Source organism: Megalobrama amblycephala, linkage group LG16 (genome assembly GCF_018812025.1).
Source record: "Megalobrama amblycephala isolate DHTTF-2021 linkage group LG16, ASM1881202v1, whole genome shotgun sequence".
Classification (NCBI taxonomy): domain Eukaryota; kingdom Metazoa; phylum Chordata; class Actinopteri; order Cypriniformes; family Xenocyprididae; genus Megalobrama; species Megalobrama amblycephala.
In genome coordinates this window covers 1,839,607-1,853,983 of record NC_063059.1, presented here as the reverse complement: position 1 = coordinate 1,853,983, position 14,377 = coordinate 1,839,607, and the positions used below count along the sequence as shown (strand labels likewise).

The following is a 14,377-nucleotide window of genomic DNA, read 5'->3' as shown; positions in this document are numbered from 1 at the left end:
TGGTCAAATTGAATTTTGCTGAGGAGGAACACTGAGGTACGTCTTTTTTTATGTCGTCTTACGTTTGAATAACTAAATTAGAATCTCACCAGAATCTCACCAAGGTAAATTTCACCCAAAAATGAAGATTAATTGAACCGAAATGTATAGCCATTGTGTTGAATGCACCCAGCATTATATTCATTGAATTACGTCCAGTTGTGTTCCACAGAAAGACTGAAATTTCATTTTTGGGTGAACTATACCTTTAACTGGGATAAGAGAGACTATTTTAATATTGGCTTTCAAACACACACATAATCTTTACGTATCCTGGACAGAGGAATATGATCAGACTTTACCTTTGATGGTGTCCCCTATGAGCGTCCTAGTAAGGTCTGTAACGGGGCTCCAGGTGTCCCCTTGGTCACTGCTAGACACATAGCAAAGACGTGTCACGTTCTTCCCTGTAATTAACTGGTAAGACTCAGAGGTGTGACCCAGAACAGCGATGAAAAACAAGAAGACGGTGCCCGTAAACTCATCATAAACAGGGCAAGGGTTCATCGAGCGGTAGCCCTCCAGTCGAGCGCTACTCAACACCTCCATGTCTTTCCACTGAGGAGAGAAATAAGATGCTTTTTTTGATTATGAAAAAACATATTCTATACATTAAATAGTTATAACAGTGTTGATATATGTTAGAGCGCATCTTACTTCCACATAGTTTTTATAAAAAGTGCCTTTGCGCATGACCAGCAGATGTGCTTGAGCGTCTGCCGGAGTCAGTCTCTCCTCACAGAAGGCCAAGAAACAGCTGGATCGAGGAATGTAGATCAAAGCAGGCACACGGTACGTAACTCCACTCGGCTCCTTTTGGAAAAGCACGGATCGTGCTGGGAAGTACTGAGACCCCATAGCCTCACATAACTAAAAAGAAAAAATGGTTCAAGTCAGTACCCTTTTTCATTCACCAATTCAAACTCGAATGCAATATGACTAAAAACAAACAGTGAAGTGTCACATGAATAATCACATCACCAATATGCAGAAGCGTTCAGGAGAAGATGTTCAGTGCATGATGGCTTACACTTGCTTTTTTGTGCTTGACAGCTCCTGCTTGCCATCGGATTTTCATAATATGGAAAAGAGCAGCTAGGACATTCTGCTGAATATCTCCTACTGTTTCACTAATGACCTGAAGTTGAACATTCATTCATTTAAACAAAGAAAAACATTCCAACTTTTAAGGAAGTAAAGTTACTTGGTGATAAAGAAAAGTGCAGATGCACACAGAATACATGCAGAAAGTGTAACAGTCAGTGAGGACTATTGTGTTAAAAGAAAGACAGTTGGACAGTGCAACAGAAAGCCTGGTTCACGTCAGCATTTTTACAAAAGGCTTATTCTGGCTTTTAACTCAACTCACAGCTGAAAAGCGAAGCCTGCCAAGCTTTGTAATGGTTCTTTCTTCACAACAGTTTGTTCATCACAAGCCATAGTTATTATGAAATACACAAACACAACATTGCATAGGAACGAGCTGTGATAATTCTTAATATTGCTGTAATAATTCCAGTAAATAAACAGAAAATGACTGTCTCCTATTATGAGGACAAAAACACACTCGTGTCTACAAAATCCACTTTCTGGTGTGGATGAGCACAGACTTTTGAGTAATTGTGTTAAACATTCAATTTCTCAAAAACAAAAACCATTTAGCTAAAAGAAATCAATAAATACTGGAGGACAAAAAGGGTACTTACAGCAAACAGGCAGGATACGCAAGAGCAGTGTCGTGAGATGATGAGGGTTAGATAAGAGGATGTGTGAGATCAAGAGGGTGCAAGTGTGTGAAAATGAGCGTGTTGGCCTGTGACAAGTGCACTATATAGCACAGACTTGTCTATTAGATGGTGATCCATTCAGTGCCATGTTCGCTGTTTGTGCATTGACCTAGAAGTGGGCTTGACTTGTCAGCAGAGTGAAGCAGACAGATTGAAAAATAAAAGCCAATCCAAGATTGCATCTGTACATTTATTCAGCATGGGATGTTTTGTTTTATTTGGGGAGATGGGTTTGTTGGCTATAGGGCCACATTCACAACGCTGCAAAATATGGTTGTCAGTTTCTTGTCACTTTGTCACTTCATTTATATTTATAAGATTGTTCAAAGGTGCTTTACAATAATACAATGAAACGAATTACAAACATAATAACAATAATGTTAAAGTCCCCCTGTGGTGAAAATCAAGTTTTTAATGTTGTTTATATGTCTATGTGGTGTTTTTAATATGCTTTAAGACAAACCATGTGCAAATTCAAGTTAACACCATTGCTGAGTATTTTCTCCTTAAAGGAACACTCCACTTTGTCTGAAAATAGGCTCATTTTCCAACTCCCCTAGAGTTAAACAGTTGAGTTTTACAGTTTCTGAATCCATTCAGCCGATCTCTGGGTCTGGCGGTATCACTCTTAGCATAGCTTAGCATAGTTCATTGAATCTGATTAGATGGTTAGCATCTCGCTCAAAAATGACCAAAGAGTTTCGATATTTTCCTATTTAAAACTTGACTCTTCTGTAGTTATATCGTGTACTTCTTTAGTGCACAATGGACATTTCTTAAAGGTGCCCTATAATGAAAAATTTAATTTATCTTGGCATAGTCAAATAACAAGAGTTCAGTACATGGAAATGACATACAGTGAGTCTCAAACTCCATTGTTTCCTCCTTCTTGTGTAAATCTCATTTGTTTAAAAGACCTCAGAAGAACAGGCGAATCTCAACATAACACCGACTGTTACGTAACAGTCGGGGTGTACACCCCCAATATTTGCATATGCCAGCCCATGTTCCCAACATTATGAAAGGCATTACACAAGGGCAGGCAGTAACGTCTGGATCTGCACAGCTGAATCATCAGACTAGGTAAGCAAGCAAGAACAATAGCAAAAAATGGCAGATGGAGCAATAATAACTGACATGATCCATGATAACATGATATTTTTAGTGATATTTGTAAATTGTCTTTCTAAATGTTTCGTTAGCATGTTGCTAATGTACTGTTAAATGTGGTTAAAGTTACCATCGTTTCTTACTGTATTCACGGAGACAAGAGCCGTCGCTATTTTCATTATTAAACGCTTGCAGTCTGTATAATTCATAAACACAACTTCATTCTTTATAAATCTCTCCAACAGTGTAGCATTAGCCGTTAGCCACGGAGCACTATCAAACTCATTCAGAATCAAATGTAAACAATATAACAGTATACAATACTCACATAATCCGACGCATACATGCCGCATGCATGACGAACACTTTGTAAAGATCCATTTGAGGGTTATATTAGCTGTGTGAACTTTGTTTATGCACTGTTCAAGGCAAGCGCGAGCTCTGTGGGCGTGGAGCACGAGAATTAAAGGGCCAGTAGCCCTGAATCGGCTCATTTATAATGATGCTAAAATGTGTTTTAATATCCCTAAATAGTATACTAAATGCAGTTAAAAAAATGAATTAAAAAAAATCTATGGGATTACAAACAATATCTCTAATGTTTTCAACTATTTTGAGAAATTCCCATTCTAAACTGACGGGGCAACCTTACACCCTTTGACACATAGAAACCACATCAGGGGACACGAAAGTAGTGTCTTAGCAAACCACTACTTAGTTCCTTATTACTTCTTGCATGTTTTATGGTGGATTGTGTTCTTATTTATTTTTACTGTTTACCGTCTGCCGCTGGTTCTGTCGAAAAGCTCCCGTTCTAGGGCAGCGGCGCCGGCCTTTAAGTCCCGCTGCTCGTAGGCGTGTGTTTATTGCTCCAGCTCCTCGCCTCCCGCAAACTCGGTCCTGCTCTGCTTCAATGTGTTAATAATCGCATTGAACATGAGTTCTTCCCGATATCCCTACTGCACCATCCGTTAGTGAAGACCAAGAATAATATGATCTAAAACTGTATACTTTGTTTTGAAAGGCCTCTGCAACCTGCGGAAAACAATATTACAAATATTTAAAGTGTATCTAAACTATTCTTGAGATAGTTCCACTTTAGCACAATCAAATATACTCAAGTATATCTTCAGTATAGCTTTAGTTGGACCTCAGCACTATATCTGGATAACTCAAGTGCATTGAGTCAGAAAATTAGTAGTTTCAGAGCCTAAGTATATCAGTTTAGTATACCAAAAGTACAATTGCAGGTTATTTATATTAAGTACATAAATATGTAAATGTATTTGTAGTATACTTAGCATAAAATAAATGTACATTTTGGTATATTTATTTTTCACTGGTAGTGGTAGTTTTAATACAATTCAATGTTAATGCAATTTATGGTAGTTTGAATACAATTCACCAAAAACAACACTATAAAAAACAGTAAATAGTAAGTAACCATTGCAAAGAGCAAACATATCAAAACAGTATTAGCCTATTTTATAACTACAAAAACACTTTACTCTCTATAACACGCTCTCTCAGCACATCCAGATTTTTGCTGATATCGCTAAACTGTTCAACAGGCAGATCATCACTGGATTCGCCACCGAACACCATGACTGGATTGAGTTGAGTGAAAATATAAAATTTAGTAGTGTCCTCATCAAGACAAGCTATTCTCTTCGGCCTATCACATATTAAATTAGGAACTTTTGTGGCATCAAGTCCACTTCAGGCCTCACACATTGAAGCGAGTCTTCAGAAGGGCTAACTAATTCATATACAAGATAACATTCAAAACAAGAATATTAGGGAGAAATTATACACATATTAAAGCTGCAGTCCGTAACTTTTTTAGGTTAAAAATTATCCAAAATCCATTTTTGAGCAAGTACATAACCAGCCAGTGTTCAAAACTATCTCCTTACCTTAGCCCGATTCACAACAGTGAGCTTGTAATAATGTTTTATAATAAGAGCGGGGTTTCTGCTGGAAATTTGAGCATGCAGCCATTCGTCTTTGTGTCATTACAGCACATCTGTTTACATGAAGAAGGAGTCCCAGGTAGTAGGCTATATCACAAGTGAGGGTGCTGCAGGTGATGGACCATTTGTAGCCTTTTCTCACAGCAGCTTCAATAATTAAACTTATCATTTTGATGGTGGATTTTAATCCAGAAAGGTCCAAATGACAATCATCAGTGACAACTGGAGATTCACCCGTAGTCAAAAGCAAAAGACTTTGGACTGCGGAGTGGCTACAGAAATTGAAATCCACAGGTATGTGGATGACATTTTCTGGTGAAAATTTTTGCTCATACTTCCAAGACTACAATCTATGATTCAGAAGTACAGTATCCACACCATTGTGGTGACTGGCAGCAAACATTAGATTCATCCGCGCTGTGGAGTCATGCCGATGTACAGCTCACGTAAAGATGATGATTCCACATATAACTGCAATTGCTGGTTTTGAACAGAGATGGCGACAAAGAGGGAAAACTTATGGACTTATGAAGAAGAGAAAAAAAGAGAAAGAAAAAAATAAAACAAAAAGGAGGGTTTAAACGCATAGTCTAAATTTAGTTCTGATCGCTTTACGACTTGAAAGTCCTTGTAGTTTCAAAATAAATCATTATGTCAGTCTTGAAATGGCTGATATCGGGTTTCCTTTCAGACCTTTACATTTGTGTATGTAAAACTTACTAAGTAATATAATAAGATTTCACTTAAAAATATGACTCGTGTATATCTTTTTTGCCATAATAAAAAATAACATCTCTATTCTCTGTTAATTTTAATTCCATCAAATAAACATTCAACATCACTCCAAAAGAATTTAACATATACATTAAAAAAGATACAGAAAGATCAGATTTATATTTTTTTAGGAATTGGTGTGTTGGATAAATTCTATGTATTAACTTTGTTGTTAACAGAATCCATTTTCTAATTAATAACCTTAAAATGGTTATTCCAGTAGTTTATTATGGAACATTGCAGGGCAATGAATCAAACATCTACAAAAATATATTACTGCATCTTTAATATCAACAGCAGCAATTGTTACAAGGCGCATGACAGAATGCCCTCGGGAGCTGCCGGTGCAGTGATCTCTGGCTTTTCCATTCTTTGCTCCCTGATCTTCCAGAAGTCTTCCTTTTTCTTTTAACAACCTAACTGTCATCTCAACCTAACTGTCACCTGGTGTTCTGGATCCTCCAGGTCTGATCCCAGATCTGATGTTGACCCGGTGAGAAGGTCTAGGCTGTTCATCATCTCTGGATGTTTCTCCAAGTGATGCTGGAGGGAAAAACGTTGAGCTGAGGGAATCACTTGAAGAATCAGAATCAGAGTTGTGGTCTGATTTTTTTCTTTTCCGTTCTCTGCTTTCTGATCTGCCAGAAGGCTTTCTTTTTCTTTTAATTCCCTGTCTCATCTCATTAGGCAAGGGATAAATATTCATGGAATGAGGGACAAAAGAATAATTTGAAGAATCAGAAAGGTGGTCTGATCTCCTCCTTTTCTGTTCTCTGCTTTCTGATCTGCCAGAAGTGTTTCTTTTTCTTTTTCTTTTAACACCCTGTCTCATGTCCTGACTACCTGAGCTTTGGTCAGCAGGTGTTCTGGATCCTCCAGATCTGATTTCAGATCTGTTGTGGACCCAGTGAGAAGGTCCAGGCTGGTCTTCATCTCATTTTCTAAAAAAATAAAAATGTATATACTTTTTAATCACAAATGCTCGTCTTGCACTGCTCTGAGATGCTCCATGCATTACGTAATCACGTTAGAAAGGTCACGCGTGATGTAGGTGGAAGTACCGCGGTAGGGTTAAAAGCTTTCCATCTCAACTTCAAAATAATCTGACATCGTTGTTTTACCATTTTTTTTGTAAAGGCCATTTGAATTAGTCTTTGCACGTTCACATATAAACACTGGATCGGTACTTCCGCCTACGTCACGCATGACCCTTCGAACGCTGGCACATCGCAGAGCAAGACGAGCATTTGTGGTTAAAAAGTATATAATTTTAATTTTTTTTAGAAAATGTCCGATGGTTTCTCTAGATAAGACTCTTATTCCTCGTCTGGGATCATGTAGAGCTCTTTGAAGCTGCACTGAAACTGACATTTGGACCTTCAACCCGTTGAACCCCAGTGAAGTCCACTATATGGAGAAAAATCCTGGAATGTTTTCCTCAGAAACCTTCATTTCTTTTCCACTGAAGAAAGAAAGACAAGAACATCTTGGATGACATGGAGGAGAGTAAATTATCAGGAAATTTGAATTCTGAAGTGATCTAGTCCTTTAAACTACTTCTCAGGGAAGTAGTAGTGTGATTTGTCAGGAATGTCAGATTTCGTTAAAACACCTGTTAACATCAGTCATCAGAAATGATCTTTATAGGCGGAGGTGTTTTCTTCACCTGGACGAGGAGAAGCACTTCAGTTTTACTCTCTTTTGAATTTGACCTCATTTATGATTGACTTCTGAGGGACAGTCGTGAGTAGTCAGTCTTTCAGAACATACAGAATCAGACATGTCTCTTCAGTGATGTCGAGGTTCCTGTCCCGTTCCTCATACTTCTGTCTTGCCAAATAAAGGCGAAAAAGAATGATGCAATCACTTAAAAAGATTAGTTCAAAAGCATATTCCTTTGCAATCAAAACACGACTGCAGACAATCTAAGCTTCAGTGTGAGACTTGAGTTGATGAACGATTTGTTCTAATTAGAAAGTCTCGCTGAAATCATTGTTGAGTAATTGTTGTTTTACTAGTCATCATCATCGTCATCATCATCAGAATATTTGAGTGTGCAAACTAGAGGTCGACCACTAGTGGATTTTACAGATAAGTTAGGTTGGCCCACGCTGGCTGATAACCGATTAATAAACTAATTGTTTTCATTCAGTATATATTTTAAAAACATAACATGTAAAATAGTGCTGAACTTTAATATAAAAATTTAAAAACAGTACTGAACCAGTGAAAATGTACTGTACTTTTTAAATCTAAATGTTAATATATTAAATAAACATCTACACAAATGCCATAACATTGAAATCAGACACATTATGTATATTGTATGTTTACATGCACAATTTATGAGGTTGTATTTTAGAACACTTGATTATCTCATCAAAATATTTAATACAGCGATGAAAAAAAGACCTGAAATGTAATGCATTTTTTTATGTTTCTGTCAGCTGTATGAGAATATAGTTTGCTTTCTCACGTTACTAGCTTTAAAGGGTCCTTGATTATGATTTCCTGTTAGTATGCAGTGTTGCTCGGGCTCTAGACTTATTCTTTCTACTGGTCACTCTGGTGCAACTAACTTTCTCAGCTGGTTGCACTGACTTACAATTTGGTCGCACTCTTTTTTTGAATCATTGAATCGTTCACTTAATTTTTGAATCAATGAATTGTTCACTTAATTTGTATATGCTGGTTTTGCATTGATGTACAAATTGACAGTGACTAAAAGCTTGATATTTGCAAAATCTGAACATTGTTTCCAACAAGCATAAATTTAAAAGAAAACATTACTAAAATATTTTCATATATAACAAAAATATTATTGCCATGGATGTTATTATTTAAACAAGTATTAAAGTATTATTTCCATGGCGACGTGTCTTGCTTGTCACGTGACACACCGCAGCCACTATAGCGCTGTATTGTAGATATATCGCATTTATTTATTTTTTTACTTTTTTATTCTTCATATATTTACAAACTTGTTGACTATGTCATTAACTGCTGATTCTCCGATTCTCAAATACAAGTTAAAGTGTTTTGTTGTTGAAAAAAACTTTATAATGATCATGATCTATAATGCGTTTTGCGCCGCAGTTCAGAGAATCAGATCTGTCAGATTTACAACATGTCAATTCGTGCACTTCTCCTGAAATACATGAGAGTGAGTGAGCTGGTGATGTGGGAGAAGAATAGAGTAAACTTTATAGTTAACCTACACAATGTATATCTGATATGAATAAAACACCTCGTCAATTGATATTTGAATGGATTGTTTTTGCTGCTTCCACAGACATCAGTGTGTATTTACAAACTATAAATGTATTGTGTTGCTGGTACTTATGTGTATTTAAATGTCTGAAACCTAAAATAAACCTTATGTAACTTGAAAACACTGAATAGTTATGATATATGATATGACAAGTGCTGAGCGCGTCCATCTGGCTCAGCGCCAGCCAAAGCGTGAAAGCACATTTGAATTCAGCAGTTGATCATGTGATGCACTGATCGTTCTAATCACACCGGTGTGATCGTACGCGTCAAAGGGTCAACGGAGGACATGTGCCTTCCAGGTGCCAAAAAAACCCTGAACCAATGCAACCATGTGAAATTTTAACTCGCACATTTTAAAAAAATGATCGCATTTGCAAACATTTTGGCCGCAGTCTTGCTGTTTGATCATAAACAACATCTGCAAAGTTACGAAGCTCAAAGTTCAATGCAAAGGAGATATTTTCTTTTATAGAAATTATGTTTTAAGGACTACAACAAACAGCTGGTAGGGACTACAACGAGCTTCTTCCTGGGTTGGTGACATCACTAACCCCAAAATTTACATAAACCCCGCCCCCGAGAACACACAACAAAGGGGGCGGGGCCATGTTGGGCTGCTTTAGAGAAGAGGAAGAGTTGTTGTAGTAGAGTGTTGTTGACATGCCGTCATTTTACGCCGGACTGCTTCACAAACGAGGGTCAATTCAACACAAAAGATGAACATGACGGCACATGCTAGTGGATGAGTTGAATCAACTCCACAGCAACTACATCAATTTATAACTTTCTATTTACCAAATAATCCTGAAAAAAAAAAAAAAATTGTACACAACTGTTTTCAACATTGAAAATAATTATAAATGTTTCTTGAGCATCAAATCATCATATTCAAATGATTTCTGAAGGATCATGTGACACTGAAGGCTGGAGTAACGATGCTGAAAATTCAGCTTTGATCACAGGAATAAATTATATTTTAAAGTATATTAAAATAGAAAACAGTTATTTTAAATTGTAAAAATATTTCACAATATTGCTGTTTTTGCTGCATTTTGGATCAAATAAATGAAGAATTGGTGAGCAAAAGAGACTTATTTTAAAACATAAAAAAAAAATCTTACTGTTCTAATAATTTTGGCCACCACTGTATACACATATGCAGTGCAATATATATATATATATATATATAAAATCTTTAATATCAACAGCAGCAAATGTTACAAGGCGCGTGACATAACGACCTCGCGACGTCATCAGCAGGCGACAGACACGTGAAAACAGCTCAGGAGCGACGGCAAAACATAACAGGTCTAATAATCGATGTTTGTATGGAGCAAAAGAAAGCAATCTAATGACGACAAACAACAATATAAGAGCAGAACTGATTTAATTCGCTATTTGGGATTCAGGTAATGGTCAAAAGACGATTCGATCAATAGGTAAGCCACCAAAATACAGAGCGAAATCTGACTCCAGTGTACAGGAATATATGTGCTGAACGCTATATAAAGACTACCTTCATGTAAAAAGATTAAATAGTAAGAAATATGATTAATATTAAATATTATTTTAATGGCATCCATGTGCAAGTGCAATGGTGATTAATGTAAATTTGTTGATTAGTGTAATTTAGTAAGAAATGGATCTTCATGCAGGATGATATTCATTTCAGTGTGAAATAAACAGTTCTGCTTTGACAGCTGTTTCTTTCCCTGTCGAAGCCAAGGCAGTTTACAGTTATTTGAATCGATCTGTCATGTTTTTCTCATCCTTCATCCACACTAGTTCAGTTCTGCTTATTTATTTAATTGTGGATATTTTAGATTCCTTTAGTTGTTTTCGGAGAGCATTACATGACTGGTTTCACTTTCACCTTACAAAATATTATGTATGGTTGTTGTGTTTTTTATTTGATTTGATTAATAACATTATATTTGTGTGTGTAGGTCAGGATGTCCCGTGTGTGGGCCGGCGGTCACTCCTCAGCGGTGCTGTGTGCTGCAGTCTCCTGTCAATCCCAGCACATGGTGGCGACCGGAGCAGAAGCGGGAGAACTGACCCTGTGGAACCACGACGGCTCGCCGCTCTCCACGCTGCACCTGAGCGCGGACGATGACGTCACGAGCCTGGCCTTCTCGCCGTCGGCTCCCTGCGTGCTGTACGCCTCTCACGGACGCGCTGTTAGTGTGCTGGACTGCAGGAACCTGAAGACGCCGGTGGCTGAGCTGACAGACGTGGCCGAGGAGGAGATCAACTGTCTGTCCGTGAACGAGACCGGCCGTGATCTCGCTGCGGCCGACGACTCCGGAGCCGTGACGCTCATTGATCTACAGCTGGAGAAAGTCGTCAGGACGCTGCGCAAACACGACAATATCTGCTCGTCCGTGACCTTCCGACCTCACAGGCCTCAGAGTCTGGTGTCTGCAGGACTCGACATGCAGGTACGACACTGAAGGCTTTCGCATCATGTGATGAGTAGTGATGTGTGTTTCTGAATGTCAACAGAAAAACTTGTCTAGTTCCAAACCTTTGACACAGGTCGGGACCCCTGATCTGTATAAATGACTGGAGTATAGTGATTATAGTCTATAAAGTTAAAAATCAGAATATTTTTCTTACAAAAACCCATCGTTTCGCTTAAGAAGGCCTTTATTAACCTCTGGAGCTATATGGATTACTTTTATGATGCATGGATGTGCTTTTTTGGGCTTCAAAATCTCAACCCCCTTTCACTGCCATTATAAAGCTGGGAAGAGCCAGAATATTTTTTAAATATAATATAAACTCTGATTTTTTGAGTCAGTTTGATTTGCATCTCTCATGCTGCAGGTTTTGCTGTGGAACCTGCCGAAGCCGCGTCCGCTCTGGAGCTGCAGTCTGCAGGACACGCAGGAGGAAGATGCTCGTCAGATGTTCAACCCTCCTCTCGCACACTGCGTGGGTGTGGCGTCCTGCGGGAACGTGTTAGCCTGCGCGGCCGAGGACGGCTGCGTCCATCTGCTGCGGGTGTCTGACGACGGCAGGCTTCGGGAGCGAGAGACGCTCCAGGCTCACAATCAGGGAGCATCACAGGCTCACTTCATCAATTTCCTCTCACACCCGTACTGGCTGGCCACCGGAGGGAATGACGGCCTCGTGGCTCTCTGGGACCTCAGTCAACATCCACTGGTGGAAAATGGCAGGAAGGCTAAAGGCCACAAGAAGAGAACTAAAGCCAGAGCCAAGACAAGTGACAAAAACCAGAAACGACAGGAAGAGGAGGCCGGCAGTGCTTCCTCTAGTTCAGAGACACATGGAAACATCGGGCCCAGACAGTGTTTTCAGCACGGAGAGAAGGTGAACTGGGTGTGTCCGGCTGTGCTGGAGGGAAAGCCCAGTCTGCTGGTGACGGACCAGAGTTCCTGCCCATCTGTGTATTCACTGGATCAACTATAATATACGTCTGAATCGGCCTGTAAAATCCTTTACATATATTAAAGTTATGTAAACTTAAGCAAGATCTGCAGCTTAAATGATGCTTTTCTCAGGCATTTATTGTTCCACTTTTGATCTGATTTGGGAATTTTTCAGGGATTCACATTGTGATCAAGTGGCTGCTTTTCTCCTGCTTGTGTGACACAGTTTTGTTTGAACTGGTGACACTTCAAATTTGGTCAGCTCTGTTAGAGGTTATTCTTACTCAGTTAAAATATGCATGGCCTTATGAAAGTAAGACTTCACAACAACTAACGTTTGTAATTCCTTAACAAGAGACCCACCTCTGTTAACCATTATAAAAGTTATGGTCATTGATAAATAATTAACACTTGCCTTGCATAGCTCCAGGTGTGAACACACAGTTGCATGTGCGGCTCGCGCTCGAGTCTGAAACAGGCACAAGATCTCAGACGTCAGCAGGTATTTATAGGCTGCTGTCACTTTAAAGATGCCATAGAACGTTTTTTTACAAGATGTAATATAAGTCTAAGGTGTCCCCTGAATGTGTCTGTGAAGTTTCAGCTCAAAATACCCCATAGATTTTTTTTTAATTCATTTTTAACTGCCTATTTTGGGGCATCATTAAATATGAGCCGATTTATGCTGCTGACCCTTTAATTCTCGTGCTCTCCGCCCACGGAGCTCGTGCTTGCCTTAAACAGTGCATAAACAAAGTTTACACAGCTAATATAACCCTCAAATGGATCTTTACAAAGTGTTCGTCATGCATGCGTGCATGCGTCGGATTATGTGAGTATTGTATACTGTTATATTGTTTACATTTGATTCTGGATGAGTTTGATAGTGCTCTGTGGCTAAAGCTAACATTACACACTGTTGGAGAGATTTATAAAGAATGAAGTTGTGTTTATGAATTATACAGACTGCAAGTGTTTAAAAATGAAAATAGCGACGGCTCTTGTCTCCGTGAATACAGTAAGAAACGATGGTAACTTTAACCACATTTAACAGTACATTAGCAACATGCTAACGAAACATTTAGAAAGACAATTTACAAATATCACTAAAAATATCATGATATTGTGGATCATGTCAGTTATTATTATTGCTCCATCTGCCATTTTTCGCTATTGTTCTTCTTGCTTGCTTACCTAGTCTGATGATTCAGCTGTGCACAGATCCAGACGTTAATACTGGCTGCCCTTGCCCTTGTCTAATGCCTTGATCATGGGCTGGCATATGCAAATATTGGGGGCATCTTCAACATGTTTGCCATTAATTTTGAGATTGATCAATTGAGTTAGGAGAAAAATGCTTTTCTTTTATAAGACAAGTCAATTTTGCCACAGTTTATGGCGCGTTTAATTAATTTCTTTGGTATTTGCAAACGGTGGCAGTAATGCTGCAGTCCAGGGGCTGAGGAGACCAGAGGCTGTTTTTAATGTTTGGAGCAGAGGCTTAATGGTTTACTATGAAAATAAATCACTGTGTTAAGAGAAGTCACAGCAGAGACTTATTGTTTACACCTGGTATCTTTAAAAGTTTACTGTTGTAGATTATGATTGCTGTAATTGGTTTATGAGGAAATGTGATCAGAGTTGACATTATGTTTTATGTATCTTCCCAAACTAAGAGTTTATGCACAGAATATGCATATTTCCCTAATATATAGTCAGGGAAAACAACAGTATGACCACATTCACGGTATTCATAAAAGAGTAGGCAAAAAGTACCCGGATGACCTGCTTCCGGCAAGATTCTGAAGTGTGCATGTGATGGACACATTACTATCCAATCGCTGTGTCCGAAATCACATACTGTATGGTAGGTACTACATTTGAGTATGTTCTGTAAGGTATGAATGTAATCTGGATGTACTGCATTTGCCATGTTGTCATTGTCATGTGACCTACCAGCATCAGTCTTTTTTTTTTTCCACATTCATTCATAAATCCTCTCCCGTAGCCTCATGGGATATTAAAG

The 14,377-nt window shown here is 38.6% G+C and overlaps 1 protein-coding gene across 3 annotated transcripts; it reads left to right on the top strand.

Moving 5' to 3' along the window:
• Positions 1 to 10,198: 10,198 nt before the first annotated feature.
• wdr53 (WD repeat domain 53) lies at positions 10,199 to 12,471 on the top strand. Of its 3 annotated transcripts, none has more exons than XM_048161190.1 (3): positions 10,199 to 10,264; positions 10,903 to 11,397; positions 11,786 to 12,471. In XM_048161190.1, the coding sequence occupies exons 2-3, from the start codon at positions 10,909 to 10,911 to the stop codon at positions 12,389 to 12,391; spliced, it is 1,095 nt and encodes a 364-aa protein (XP_048017147.1). In that variant the 5' UTR covers positions 10,199 to 10,264; positions 10,903 to 10,908; the 3' UTR covers positions 12,392 to 12,471. The 3 variants fall into 3 exon arrangements, with proteins under 3 accessions (XP_048017147.1, XP_048017145.1, XP_048017146.1); XM_048161188.1 differs by having other exon boundaries at positions 10,206 to 10,395; XM_048161189.1 differs by having other exon boundaries at positions 10,211 to 10,365.
• Positions 12,472 to 14,377: the final 1,906 nt, after the last annotated feature.